Here is a 14,016-nt window from a genome sequence, read left to right as displayed (position 1 = left end):
GAATCGATAATCTCACAACAGTTTCGTATTTTCCACCACCATCAATTTTTCAACACTTTTATCCGCATTGTCTCGAGGAACAAGAATACTTCGAAACTTCGTTGAGAATAAAAATCGAACTTGGCTCGACTTGATACAGCGAATAAACGACACGACATAAAATCCGATAAAATTGCAAGCGAAACGTCTTTTCGTTTTTTAAGTAAAGTCTTTCTTTTGTGGATTTTTCGACGGTTAAACAAGCGTCGAGCCGATAAAGAAGAATAAAGGATTGATTTCCCTGGAGCGAACAGTTCTATACAGCCGATGAATTAAACGATAAAACGAAACGCGTGACAATCTCTTTTCTTTGTTTCTGTGCAAGGTTCTACCGAGACAAACCTGTGGCCTTTTCACACACACGATCTTCATCGATAGATATCCAGGCGGAAGAGAGAAGCTGGACAGATCGATACAGGGTGGCGAACTCTTCCAGACAATCGTTCACAATCCTGTAGGTAATCCAATACCTGTGTTATCTGTGTTTGTTTTAGAAAATTTTCTCTAACGCGTTCATCCATTTCTTTCAGATCAATATTTTTATGACGCACATGTCGAATTATGGAAACGATCGTCTGGCATTGTACACCTTCGAGTCCGTGATCAAATTCATCCAATGTTGGACGAACTTGAGATTATCCAGTGCACCGCCTCTTCAGTTAGCGGAAAGATATTTTCAACTCTATCCCGAGGAATCTGATCCTGTGTGGGGTGTAAGTTGTCGTTACACTGCTATATCGAGTACAGTAACTTTTTTTTAAGTTGCGAATATTTAAGCTTCTCTTTCGTATTAAAGAATCCCTGTGATGATCAGAGGCATCAAAAGATTTGGTCGAGGAACAAGACGTGCGACCAACTGCCAAGGTTTCTGGTAATTGGCCCTCAAAAAACCGGCACCACTGCTCTCTACACCTTCCTCTCCATTCATCCTGCGATAAGCAGCAATTTGCCAAGTCCCGACACGTTCGAGGAGATTCAGTTCTTCAATGGGAAAAATTATTACAAAGGCCTTGATTGGTGAGTTAAGGTGAAATTACGAAGTTAACACGTTCATTAATTTCGACGTGATACGTTATTTAATATAACATAACAAACACGCGAATCGTATCAATCCACATCTATTTGTCATTCTGTTCCATCCTCCAGGTACATGAGCTTCTTCCCAGCATCGAAAAACGAGAGTTCGCGGTATCTGTTCGAAAAATCTGCAACTTATTTCGATGGGGAATTAGTACCACGCAGAGCTCACGCTCTTCTACCCAGAGCAAAATTAATTACTATACTACTTTCGCCCGCTAGGCGTGCCTATTCATGGTACCAGCACACGAGAGTTCACGGCGATCCTGTAGCGAATAATTATTCCTTTCACTCGGTTATCACCGCAAGCGATACAGCACCAAAACCCCTACGCGATCTCAGGAATAGGTGGGTTACAATAGCGTACAATTATTCGAATAATTTTGTTGTAACAACGAGCACTGTGCTCGCCTATGATTGTCCCAAATAAAAAGTAAAACTAGTCGCTAAAAAATTCTGAATATAAATAATAGTATTATCTTGTTGCCATAGATAAGCAAAGATCCAAGTTTATATTATAAGAAGATAAGAATGCGTGACAAATATTATTGTTCGAATCTGTTACAGATGTTTAAATCCCGGAAAATACGCTCAACATCTGGAAAGATGGCTTTCCTATTATCCGCCTCAGCAATTGCACATTATAGACGGCGAACAGTTGCGACAAAATCCTGTAGAGACGTTGCACGAGTTACAAAGGTTCCTCAAGATCACGCCCGCTTTCAATTACTCGTCCCATTTGAGGTACGATCCGAAGAAAGGATTCTTTTGTCAAGTTACCAACGAGGATCGAACGAAATGCCTTGGCAAGAGTAAAGGCCGTCAATATCCGCCTATGGAGGATAAATCGTACAAATTATTACAGGTATTTATAATAATAATAAAACTTATTAAAAAAAAAATGGATCGGTTTAATCCATCTGTCTCTTTGCAGAGATATTATTTATCCCACAACACAGCCCTAGTAAAATTATTGAAACGGCTCGGGTTGAGAACTATCCCACAATGGCTGAAGGAAGACCTTACCGACACGGTGATGACCTAGCAAACGTCGATTATATGAAACGACACCGTTTCTGAATTGTTTATCTCTACGGTGAACGAAATTCACCGGTTATTAGCTGAAGATCTGTAACATAATTGTACATTCGATATATTCCACTGGACTCCAAATCCTCGACGGAAGGACCATTACAGTGGCCTATCCCAGTGGTTTGGCCTAAGATCCGTGGGAAGCCTGCGAAACTAGTCACTTGAACGATTTTAAGGTGAATCGTGACTGTCGATCGTTGTTAAGCCAATAGCACTATTATTAACGTTATATTATCATTGTCATCGTTGTTGGCGTCGTAGAGAACATGATTATTAAGATTACAGCCCGTTCGCTGGTGCCATCATCCGTCTATAATGATTGGACGCTTTTCGTTCTGATCTTTACTACTAAAAGATTATAATGTAATAAAAAGAAAAAAAAAAAAGAGAATTCTATAATTTGTACTCGAGTTAAATTCTTCTTCAATCTTAGTAGAACATATTTTTCTTCAACGAAGAAGACGACAATTATATCAATTAAATCAAAAGATCACAAACAGGAACGCACATTTTGACTTTGCGTAATGATAATCGTAAACAATTTGTCGACTCGAGTACAATGACTCTTTATCAAATTTGAGTAGTAAAGAGAAGAAGGATGCTTTGACGAGTGAAATTAGAAGAGATAAAAAAAAAAGAAAAAAATTGTATTTTAGAAACTTGACTTTTGTGAGATTCAAGATCTGTCCAAATCATGTTGTAATGTTTGAAGAGATTTATTTCCTCATGAAAATGATTAATGGATAAATCAAATTTGTTGATATTTAAATCGACGATCCGTCAGTCCTTCACTTTTGGTACTAATTGCAGGATTGCTTCTGCGAGTGTGAGACTTTTGGAAACTTTGAACTTTTTTTCTCGCCCACTTACTCTCTCAGAGACACGATGTACATTAATTCTCGTTGTGTAAGCGTATTAAAATAAAAAGGTAAATAAATAAATAAAAAAAAAAAAAAAAAAAAAACAAGAAAAAAGCTATATGATGATTCTATGTATATTTTGACAATACTATTCTTGGTACTGCTGATAGAAAGTCGATAAAAGATGTATGATCGCGTCCGTTTGTACATTTATTGTATTGTATTGTTTTGATGTGATTGTAAGTGTACGATAATGACTTAATAAGATGGAAAATCAGAAATTATTTCACAAATGGTTATTGATGATCATTTTTTGGCGTATGATGACGTTAAGTGGAGAAGTGATAACTGCCTACATTTGCAATAACTGCATACTGTCACGTTTAAAGCATACAAACTTTGGATTTAATAATAATCCTACGTTCCAAAATAAAATAGTTATTCGTTGTTGAAGAAAATCATGAGATTTTTGGAAACTTTAATACCTGATGATATTATAACGAATCGTATATCATGAAAATTGATCAACTGCTGTGAATAAAATTGTGTTGTTCACAAAATAATCTAATGACGATAATTATTTGTTGGAAACATATCAGTTACAATTATCTTCGTTACTTATACATATACGATATATTAATTTTTACTCTCTTCATAACTAGATTTAATTCCTTAAATTTGATCCGATTATTTCCGATTGATATGCTAATTTTTTTATCTTGATTAACATTATTCATCTATAAATTATAATAATTATATAATAGTGTCTCGTTTTAAAAAATTCTTGTTACTTAAAATAAAAAAAAAAAAGGTTAACATGATAAATATTTATTTGTAATTATTTGATCATCGCAAAAATAATACACATTACAAAATTTGTATTTGACCCAAAATGTACATTAGAAATTATATAAACGTCATTCTTTGTAAAATATATATTTAAAAAAACATCATGTATCATCAGTAACGAAACATTTTATATTACTTTATCAATGTTATGTTACATTTTGTATATTTTGTTTTCATTTTTATACTGCCGTTAAAACGTCGTGTCACGTGACGTTTAACGAATCACATGTACAAAGTTTATTGTTAATATAATAATAATTATCGATAATGGTATTAACATTAAACGATTGATTTGTTTTGTCAAATCGTGCCATTTTACCAGTGTTGTATATACAGTTGTATTATTGTACCAATTGCGGCGTCGAATCTCTAGAGTCAATATTAATCGATTTTGTTCATGGCATGGCGGTAGCAAAAATTGTCCGATTTGCTACCAGCTGACAATAATACGTGACAAACTGAAATCGCTAAAATTATAGCAAGATATTCAGTATTCGAATACGAAGTTTTAAATGCTTCAATCAGCATTATTTCATCGTTGGTTCTGCCATATGTATAAACGCTTCTTTAAATAAATCTTTTCGAAAGCAGATAAAAATTTTAACATAATAAAATAAAATTTCATTAATTTTTTTTACTTAAATATTGTCTGTTCATATAAATGTTTGAAATAATCTGTATTAAAATTTTATTAAAATTATCAAGTAGTTTATCCAATTATAATTATTAAGTATTCATTTCATTTATCGATCACTAATTACATTATATTTATGCGTGTAAATCAATAATAATGTAAATCATTAATATTTTACACAAAGCTAAAAGTGAATCAACGATAAAATATTGCTTATGTAAAATCACGCGCGTATTTGCATTTCAAATTATATAAATGAACGCGTGAAAAATAACATTTTGTAGATGTCCTAACAGGCTGTTGTGTAAACGAAAAAACGAAAAAGAGAGAAAAACTATCATTGTATGAATAAAGAAAAAAAAAAGACGCGTGTAGAATATGTGTATGACTTTAATAGAAACTTTAATTATTTAACTTAAAATTATTCTATTGTAAAATACTGTAATAATAATACTGTATGAATAATCCGTAAGTTCTAATAAAACAAGGGTTTAAAAATCTTTGATATTGAATTTCTTATAACTATCCTTTTATTGTTATATATTTTGAAAATTCATTATAAAAGAGATTCTTAATTTTTTTTTTTTTTTTTGAAGTAAAATCAAATCTTTTTCTTTGCATTAATTGATATAATTTGATTAATCGGTTTCATATAAATATTTATAAATATTTAAAAATTTATATTTTATATAAATTAATGATTTTTTTTTTTTTTTTTTTTTTTTAAGTTTTCGCTTCATCTGGTCTGTATTATTCTTCTCTTTCTTGCGTTCTACGAAGACCGAGTGGTTCACCAAAACTCATACCCGGTTGAAGATAAACAGCATCTCTATCCATATGGAACAATCTATCTAATAGATTTTTTCTTTGATTTCTTCCTTCAGCTACATTAGCTCTTAAATGATTCAAATATTCCGATCTATTTCTTAGCAAACCGGCAAATTGCAAAATAATAAAGGCAATATACATAATAACTGTAACTACAGCAATTACTACGATTAAACAAATCATTTGCCAGCCAAAATTTAATAAAACTAATTTCACATCGTCATCCTCTTGTACATAAAAAAAGGGGACTAAGAAACTTCCCAATATACCACAGACCAGATGAGTAGCTACAATGTTGCAATAATCTTCAAGTGCACTTCGAAACACATATCTCGAAACTATATAAAAGATTATACTTCCGATTGCGCCCAGAATAATCGCTGCCAATGGGGGATAAGCATCCGCTCCAGCAGATATTACCACTATTCCAGCTATCATTGCTTGTACACATCTCATTACAGTCCAGTGGTTAAACTCCTCTTGAGGATATGCAAAATGAAAGATTACGACAAATAAGCTGCACGCACTCGCGGCCAATATATTGTTGACAAAGACATTGTGTTTTCTTTTAATTTTCATTTCGAAATGTTCTAATTGAATATTTGTCAAACTGAGGCTCTAAATACGAAAATAATCCATATTGTTTTTGTGTAGATTTGCAAACAAAACTTGAAAATATTAATATATTGATAATGTATAATTTTACCTGTAGACCTATAAACACAAGTAAGTAACCAGCAAAAACATTTCCTGAAGCACCGACAGCAATGCTTGCTTCATCTATAGCGTCTAAGCGAAGTATTCTTCGTCCAAGTGTCAAACAGCCTATCAATCCTGTCAATCCGCCAACGACATGAATAACCACAGATCCGGTATAATCGTGAAAATGAACATGTTCATTATGTAATACATTTCTTCGCATCCATCCATGGGGTGTCCAAATCCAATGGATTAAAAATGGTTGCACTACACCAGCCAGTAAAAATCCTATGATAATATAACCGACGGTATGTGTCCGACCAACTATGCCGCTCGTGCAAATTGCAGATGTGATCACCACAGCTGACCAGCCGGTTATGAGCTCGTCTTTATCGACATCGTGGTCACCAATCCAATGTCCTGCGCCTATCACACCGTGTAAGTCGCCAGTGTAGGCGATGACAATTCCAAGCAATGAATAGACCATCGTTATCCAGCAGATGTCAATAATATTTTGCAATAAAATTAAGTTGATGTTGTTCACCGGTACACTACCAATATGTATTAGTACATAACCAGCGCGCAGTAATATAACAAGAACAATACGAACGAAACTCAACCATGTGGGAATGTTTGCGATTATATTTTCTAAGGCTTGAGTACGATTCGAATAATCGTAAAAATAATAGTCGAAATCCAAAATGTTAGTCATACCTTTGGTGTAAGAAAAGAATCGATCAAAATTAATATCTTTGATTACATTATTAAAATGCTAAAAGCTATCCATTTAAAGCACAATTCTCTGATTCACGATACACAAAAGGAATTATAAATTTAGTAAGGTTAAAACAAATGTCAAAGTTTAACACTGATTAGACATAATCTGATGTTCGTCGTTTGTGCTGCCACGAGCACGTATGATATAGCATCTATCACATTGTTATAACATGTAATGGAAAAAGTATTTATAATATAAAATAAAATATTAATAAGTCGAAAAAAGTAATAATAGCAAAATAAAATATTAATAAGATTTTTTTTTTAAAAATGATATAGAGATAATTGTTTAAAAAGGAATATTTATTTATCGCTCAAACAATATTTTAAAATTAATTTTCTTTACTTATCGTTACAACATTGAAGTTATTAAATATTAAAGAAAAATAATATAATAATATATAATAAATAAATACATTGAATAAAATTAAATTAAGTTAAATTAAATTCTGATATGTATAATGTTCAATTTCTAAAATCATAAATATTAAAATCATAAAACAATTTCTTTATTTTTAATATTTAGATTTTTATAATTTATAATTTTATTTTATGTAAAAAATATCCTCGACCTGTCGAGAATCAGAATTGAGAGAGTATCTGTAAAGAGTTAATATGTTGAATAATCGGATAAATAGAAAATCCACGGATTAGCAATTCAAATATTCAATATATTCCGCGCGGATAACCATGTAGAGTGTTCATTGGTTCGAGACTAGCGAACCAATGGCAAGTAACAAAGCGCGGTTCGCGCATGTCACGCTATTGGCCGCTGCAAGGTCGGGGTCTGGAGTCGCAGGGACGAGTCGGTAAGCGATGCCGCCCGTCGTCGACGTAGGTAGTCGCTTGAAGTCGGTTGCTCGTTTCTCAGTGTTGGGTGTAAAGTGACTCGTGAAAAAAAAAAAGAAATAGTTTTGAAATATTCGTTATTAAAATTTTGACAGAGAAAAGATTATAAAAGGATGGCTACGGTATGCTGCCGCTCTTTATACGTTGTCAAATGGTATGAAGTATCCCGCGTGTTAACTGTATCCTCCACCCTGGTTACAACAAAAAATTACCGGAATGTGAGTATTGACATACATTATTTCTATTTATAGTAACATAACATTTGTAATATAATATTACATAATATATTTTAACAATGTTTATCGTGTTAAAATCGCATATTTTCCTCAATCTCTATTAGGTTATTAAGTTCTACGATTATACGTTTACATGTCGTCGTTTCTTCTTTCATATACATAGTATCTTTTCCTTCCATTATCCTTTCTGTGTATAATGCATAGCATGAATGAATTTATTAATAATATGAACAACAACAAGTGTGATCGGTGATTAATTGAAATCGGTATTTCTTTTTATCATTATCAGATAATTAATTATTAAACTGAATTTGCAAAATTTTACCGGTATATACTATCCACGATGCGTATATAATACATATTTCTTGTGTTCTAATCAAATATGGATACCATAAACGTGGAATGAAGGATTCGTGTTATTTTTAAAATATTTTTTTTAAATATCTATTCGCGTACACACACATAAACAAACAATCGTTTCATTTATTTATGATATAAATATCATTGCTATATGCTATTCCAAGAAAATTATGAAACATCTATAATAGTTGTTTAAATTCTTGTTCCGTCTATTTGTATATGATTATAAAATCTGCTATTGCAATTATTTGTCAAAAAAGTATTTCGTTTCATTCAATTTAATTATACTTCATTCATTAACAATATAATACAACAATAAGTTATCATCATATCATGCTTGATATTTTTATCATACTATGTAATAAATCGTTTCACGAGTTAATAAGAATTTATATGTTCTGATCTAGTAATCTTGCAAGGGCCACGTTTAAAATATGCCAACATTAATTGTTATAACTAATGCTAATTATGTTTGCCTCGATATCAAACTTGCCGCGTTGATTATAGCATGCGTTGTCAAACAATTCAATTCAAAATTGTCAAACATTATAAATTAAATATGTTCGTTAGAGTCAAGAAAATTATAAATCAATTTTTCATCACATCGGCAATCGACATTAAAATGGAAAATTACTTTCCTTTAAATATTGCTTGTATGCTATTTGCCTAGAAAAATATTAAATATTTAAGTTAATGAATGGGAATATATTATAATATTCTGTTATAGCAGATAATATTTATTGGATAAATTTTAATTAATTATAATATAAACTCTTATAATTCTTATAGTATAAAATCATATATTATTATAATTTATTTTTCTATATCAATTTATAATTATATAATTGAAGATCAAAAATTGTTGAATAAATAGCAATTTTTTGTTTTCGGGATAATTACGAAGTCATGTTTATTTTTTATTCATTTATAGATTAAATTTAGTTTAATTTGCAGATAATGAAATTAAATCTCACAAATAATCAATATGATTTTATCTTATTTCAGAAATTGAATTATCATATTAATATAAAAATTCATATTTAATTTAATTTTTATTTAATTTTTGTATTTGTATTGTATTTTGAAATATATATGGTTACATAAATAGAAATAAATGTTTCAAATATAAAACAAGAATGAGATAGTATCCTGAAAATTTAGAATAACAGTTATGTCTCTTTTATTGCCCCATTCATCTTCGTTGACGTTGAAGGTGTAGACTAAATCAGTACGTGTCCAAGATATTTAGAGACAAAAGCTATTTAATAATCAACAATAAAAAGAGGGCAAGATTCGAACTGATATAGAAATTTTCTCCTTAAAATAACAATCGATGCTTACGAAGAAATATAGGAATCTTTATCATCTCTTCTTTAATAGTAAAAAATGTATTTTCAACAAGTCTCTAGTGATCCATTCATTTTATAGCATCAGAAAAAATTATTATTATTATTCCTTTGAGGCTAATACGAGAATTCTAAGTATAATAGCAACCATTTAATCAATCTTTAATAAAAACTCAATCTAAATTTTTATTTTATAGTTAAAACAAATATTGTGATATTAAAAAAAAAAAAATTGAAATTTACTCACAATTTTGATTTAAAATATAAGCTTTTTAATAAATCGTCTGTTAGCTTATGCGAAATTATATGATTACTATCTATAATTGTCCTTCGTAGAATGCGATTTTGATTATACATAGTTTTTTTTTGTTTTTTTTTTTTTGCGATATTTAAAGTCAACAGTAATAACTGGAATAAAATTATCTGATTTATAATCTAAGGAATAACCAATAATAATAAAATGAATATTACATTTTCTATTTATTTCGATTTTTAAAAACTACTTCTTAGAAATCATTTTTTACCTATCTCATAAATTAATATTAGCATTTTATATATATTAGTCTGTATTACTGTACTGTTCTAAGAAAATACACACATATATATAATGTAATTACATGATATATATGTATAAATATATTAGTAAAAATTATAGAAAAATGATTATCATAGAAATATGTGTTTCTTAACGAGAGAGGTTCCTTCGAATTATATGGATTTTTACTATCTACGCCAGAGTTGGATATTAACTCGTTGAAAAAATAACTAATTAAAAATTTCGAATAAAGTTACTTTAAGTAATTGCTTATTAAAATGCTCGAATAATATTTATTCATAGCTATTATAATCGATTTGCACTTTCTATAACTTCGACCGTTTGACAATATAATTATTATTATTATGTTTTGAATAATAAATTATCGAAGTAACTTTTTAATTATCGTAACTTCAACTATTAAATTTTATTCATCACTGATCTACGCGAACAGTTAGCGTCCTTAACCCTCGCATTATTCAAGGGAAAACTCTATTTATATTATGTGTAATATCATTAATCATCATGCGTAATCAATAATTAATAGCAATCGTTAAAGGTCACTAATCAATATTTATTATTGATAACATCATCATAAATAATGGCAATAATTCTAATCTGTACACTAAAATTGCAATAATGTGTGAAATAAATTTATAGATTGAGATTTATTAAAAAGACATTTCGTAATTTAATTTTATTCATCTAGATTATACACTTCGCTATCTCCATCCATATCAGTAGACTAATTACATCGCGGTTTTGATCGAACTAAGTATTAGCTTTAGCAGGATCAAAGGAATCGTCGTTGCACTAGAATGTATATCATGATAGTATTATATAATAATTCGTGCACATAGTGACGCCATCAATTCGTTATCATGATTAATTATATGTGTTATGTCTCACAATATCTTGAACACCTGTATAAGATTCGAAAATTTGTTTAACTTGATTTATAACCAAAATTCATATTGGATGATTAATAATTTTAGATTATAAAATTCATTTCATTTTATTGAAACAAATCAATATATGATGCAAAAAATAGTATAACGTCTCAGAAAAAGATAAATAAGTCCAATTTTCATACATATTATTATCTGAAGAGTAAAAATTGGAAATTTTATAATGTACAAGAACTATACTACCGCCTTTTGTCTGGTATTTAATAAACTTTATGTTAGAAACAGATCCATAGAATATGAAAAAAATTTTTTAGTGATATTACAACATAAAACTGTATCATTTTTTTTTTCTTGATAATTAAAATATAAAACTTGTATTATAGGCAATATAATTAACTTTAACTTAACTTCTAACTTTTCTAACTTTTCGTAAGAAAATTGAGTTAATAATGATTAAAGTAAAATTTTATTCTTGAATTTTTATTTTTATCAAAAAAAGTTTTTAATATTTGTTTTAAAAACAAATAAGTATCAAAATATTTTCCACTTTGTTGAAAACAAAACAAATACAAAAATTAATTAAATTATCATAAACATAAATTACGATCTAATTATTTAATTTAATTTAATTAATTAATTTAATCAATAATTAATTTTACACATTTTATATCATTTGTTTCTCTCTTTATTATATTTTATTAAATACAAAAGAATCTTAGAATATTCTTTTAAAATTTTTTCTTCACATAATCCCAAATATTAATCATATACGTCGGATTTGCATAATATATGAGATTAGTATCAAATTACTCTACAAATTATACTCGTGATAGATCACGATACAGAGTAGAGTAGAGTATTACATTGAAACTGTAGTCGAAATATCTTGTATGATTTATCCATACAATTTCAAGCATTCCTGATGCATTTATGTCATCCAACGCATCATGTGATTCAACTTGCGTAATCATACGCCTCATCTCTCGACATAAACGAGAGGATTCTCCTTTGCCTACATTTGTTGCTCGATCGAATTATCGATCGAGTAATAATAATCCGATAATGAATACAATGAATGAATAATGCGATCGTAAAATATGTCCTCTATTAATTGATCATCGATTATATTTATTATTAAAATGATGCTTAAATATTCTTTAAAATATTTTTCTTCGAATTCAATTAGGAAGGAAAATTTATTTCTTCATTGGCTCTACATCGATCTTTCTTGTTTCCGTTATCAAATATAGAATGAAAAATAGTTTCTATCGATAAATCATATTCTTATCTCAAGTTTTTTAATTACTTTCTTTATTTGTTGTTTCATTGTTGAAAGCAAATATAATGGCATAAAAATTTGACTTGTAATTTAATCACTCTAACCATATTGAATTTTGACCAAATCCCAATTCCACGTTTTAAATATTATTTTCTCCATTCCTCTTTCCTCCTTCCCCATTCTTTCTCAAAAAATTTAAAAATTTTTGAAGAAAATTTGGTCTCTTTTCAAAGAAGCTCTTTAATTAATAAGCTTTACGCGAATTAATGATTTTAAATGAAATTTCAGTCGGTAAAAAAATTAATAGGAATGATGTTCAAAAACGTATAAAAGTGTCCTCGAGTTGGTTTCGTTTACAATAAATTGCTCTTCTGTGCAATGATTCGTTCAAATTGCCGTTTCATACTTTAGAAGATATTATAAATAGAAACTGTTAAAAGATCACTGCAAAAAAAAAAAAAATAAATAAATACTAGAATCATCGGTCATTACTCTGACATAGATTTGCATAAAAAGTCATTGACTCACGCGTATATCACATTTGTAGGCGTGATGAATTTCACATTGCGTGACTAAAGTGTTAATGATTTTATAATGTTAATATTTATCGACTATGGATGTATTAATTTTTTTATTTTTTATATTTTATTTGTATATAATGGATAAAGATAAATAAAAACACTTTTTCCACAAACTATGAACAGAATGAAATTTTTTTATAAAAATAATTTTAACTATAAATAAATAGATATGCTGTCGTATGAAATTAATAAGATTCTTTTTTATATATGGATATAGAGTTTTGTTTCATTAAAAGTCTTCCAAGGAATAATAGAGATAGCAATAGTAGTCGAAAGTTTAAAAGAGTTTAATTATATTAAATCAAAAGCGTGAAAAGTTCAAGTCCAATAACGAGAGAATTTTCTCTTTTAAAGTGTTTGTTAGAATTCTGAAATGTATCATCAAAGTAAAGAAATTTTTACTTTTATTTTCACAAATTTTATATATGTAGAATAGTAGATCGCATAATGTGTAGTTCGTTTCTTGATTTAAAAATAAAAATATGTTTCGATCTTAACCGATTTTTAAAAAAATTAATAAAATCTATTTATGAAAAATATTTTTTTTAGATATTCATGTTTGCATTAGTGATAACCTAATCACTGATGTTTAGATTTCAGTGACCCATATCTGTTACATAAAACAAAACGTTATTTTCTAAGGAAATATATTTTCCAACGGGATAACAATGTAAAAAAAAAATACGTCGTAAGATGAATAAAACTCATCATATTTAAACATTTAATTCTTTGAATTAATACCAAAACAAATATTATATGTATAAATTAATTAATTTCAGATTTTAATTTTTAAATATTATTTATGTACTTATAAAAAAAAAATAACCATTCTAATATTAACTAGAAAATCCAATCTTTATTTAACTTCATTTAACTTCATTTATTAATTTACAAAGAAACGTGAATTTGCACAAACATCTGCGATCCGATTTTAATTGAACCTCATACATAGCACATTTGTATTCATCGTGCAATCACATGTTATCCGTAAATCTTTAGACGCGATGAAACTTTCACCGTGTTAATTTACCGCAACGTGTATTAATTATCATAATCTTTCGTGGCCG

The 14,016-nt window shown here is 28.9% G+C and overlaps 3 protein-coding genes across 5 annotated transcripts in view; 2 read left to right on the top strand and 1 right to left on the bottom strand.

Moving 5' to 3' along the window:
- The window catches only part of sfl (N-deacetylase and N-sulfotransferase sfl), a 160,187-nt gene extending 155,136 nt beyond the window's left edge, over positions 1-5,051 (top strand). For both annotated transcript variants that reach the window (XM_086915488.1, XM_086915489.1), the window contains exons 8-13: positions 365-493; positions 570-752; positions 836-1,056; positions 1,186-1,464; positions 1,684-1,981; positions 2,051-5,051. In XM_086915488.1, coding sequence (XP_086771614.1) covers positions 365-493; positions 570-752; positions 836-1,056; positions 1,186-1,464; positions 1,684-1,981; positions 2,051-2,161 — 1,221 coding nt within the window. In that variant the 3' untranslated portion in view covers positions 2,162-5,051. The remainder of the gene's footprint in view (positions 1-364; positions 494-569; positions 753-835; positions 1,057-1,185; positions 1,465-1,683; positions 1,982-2,050) is intronic.
- Positions 5,052-5,058: 7 nt separating this feature from the next.
- Amt2l (Amt-2-like protein) lies at positions 5,059-7,094 on the bottom strand. The gene is made up of 2 exons (XM_086915497.1): positions 6,086-7,094; positions 5,059-5,997 (listed from the first exon to the last, which is right to left on the bottom strand). The coding sequence occupies exons 1-2, from the start codon at positions 6,788-6,790 to the stop codon at positions 5,302-5,304; spliced, it is 1,401 nt and encodes a 466-aa protein (XP_086771623.1). The 5' UTR covers positions 6,791-7,094; the 3' UTR covers positions 5,059-5,301.
- Positions 7,095-7,616: 522 nt separating this feature from the next.
- The window catches only part of MCU (mitochondrial calcium uniporter), an 86,414-nt gene continuing 80,014 nt past the window's right edge, over positions 7,617-14,016 (top strand). The window contains exon 1 of one of the 2 annotated variants that reach the window (XM_086915500.1): positions 7,617-7,922. Coding sequence is in view for 1 of the 2 variants with exons in the window: in XM_031917833.2 (XP_031773693.1) it covers positions 7,818-7,922 (105 nt within the window). In the remaining variant the exon portion in view is untranslated. The remainder of the gene's footprint in view (positions 7,923-14,016) is intronic. The other variant, XM_031917833.2, reaches the window with a different exon arrangement.

Source organism: Apis florea, unplaced genomic scaffold (genome assembly GCF_048593485.1).
Source record: "Apis florea isolate Af1SG1 unplaced genomic scaffold, ASM4859348v1 contig_3785_pilon, whole genome shotgun sequence".
NCBI classification, from domain to species: domain Eukaryota; kingdom Metazoa; phylum Arthropoda; class Insecta; order Hymenoptera; family Apidae; genus Apis; species Apis florea.
This window is presented reverse-complemented; position numbering and strand designations above follow the sequence as displayed.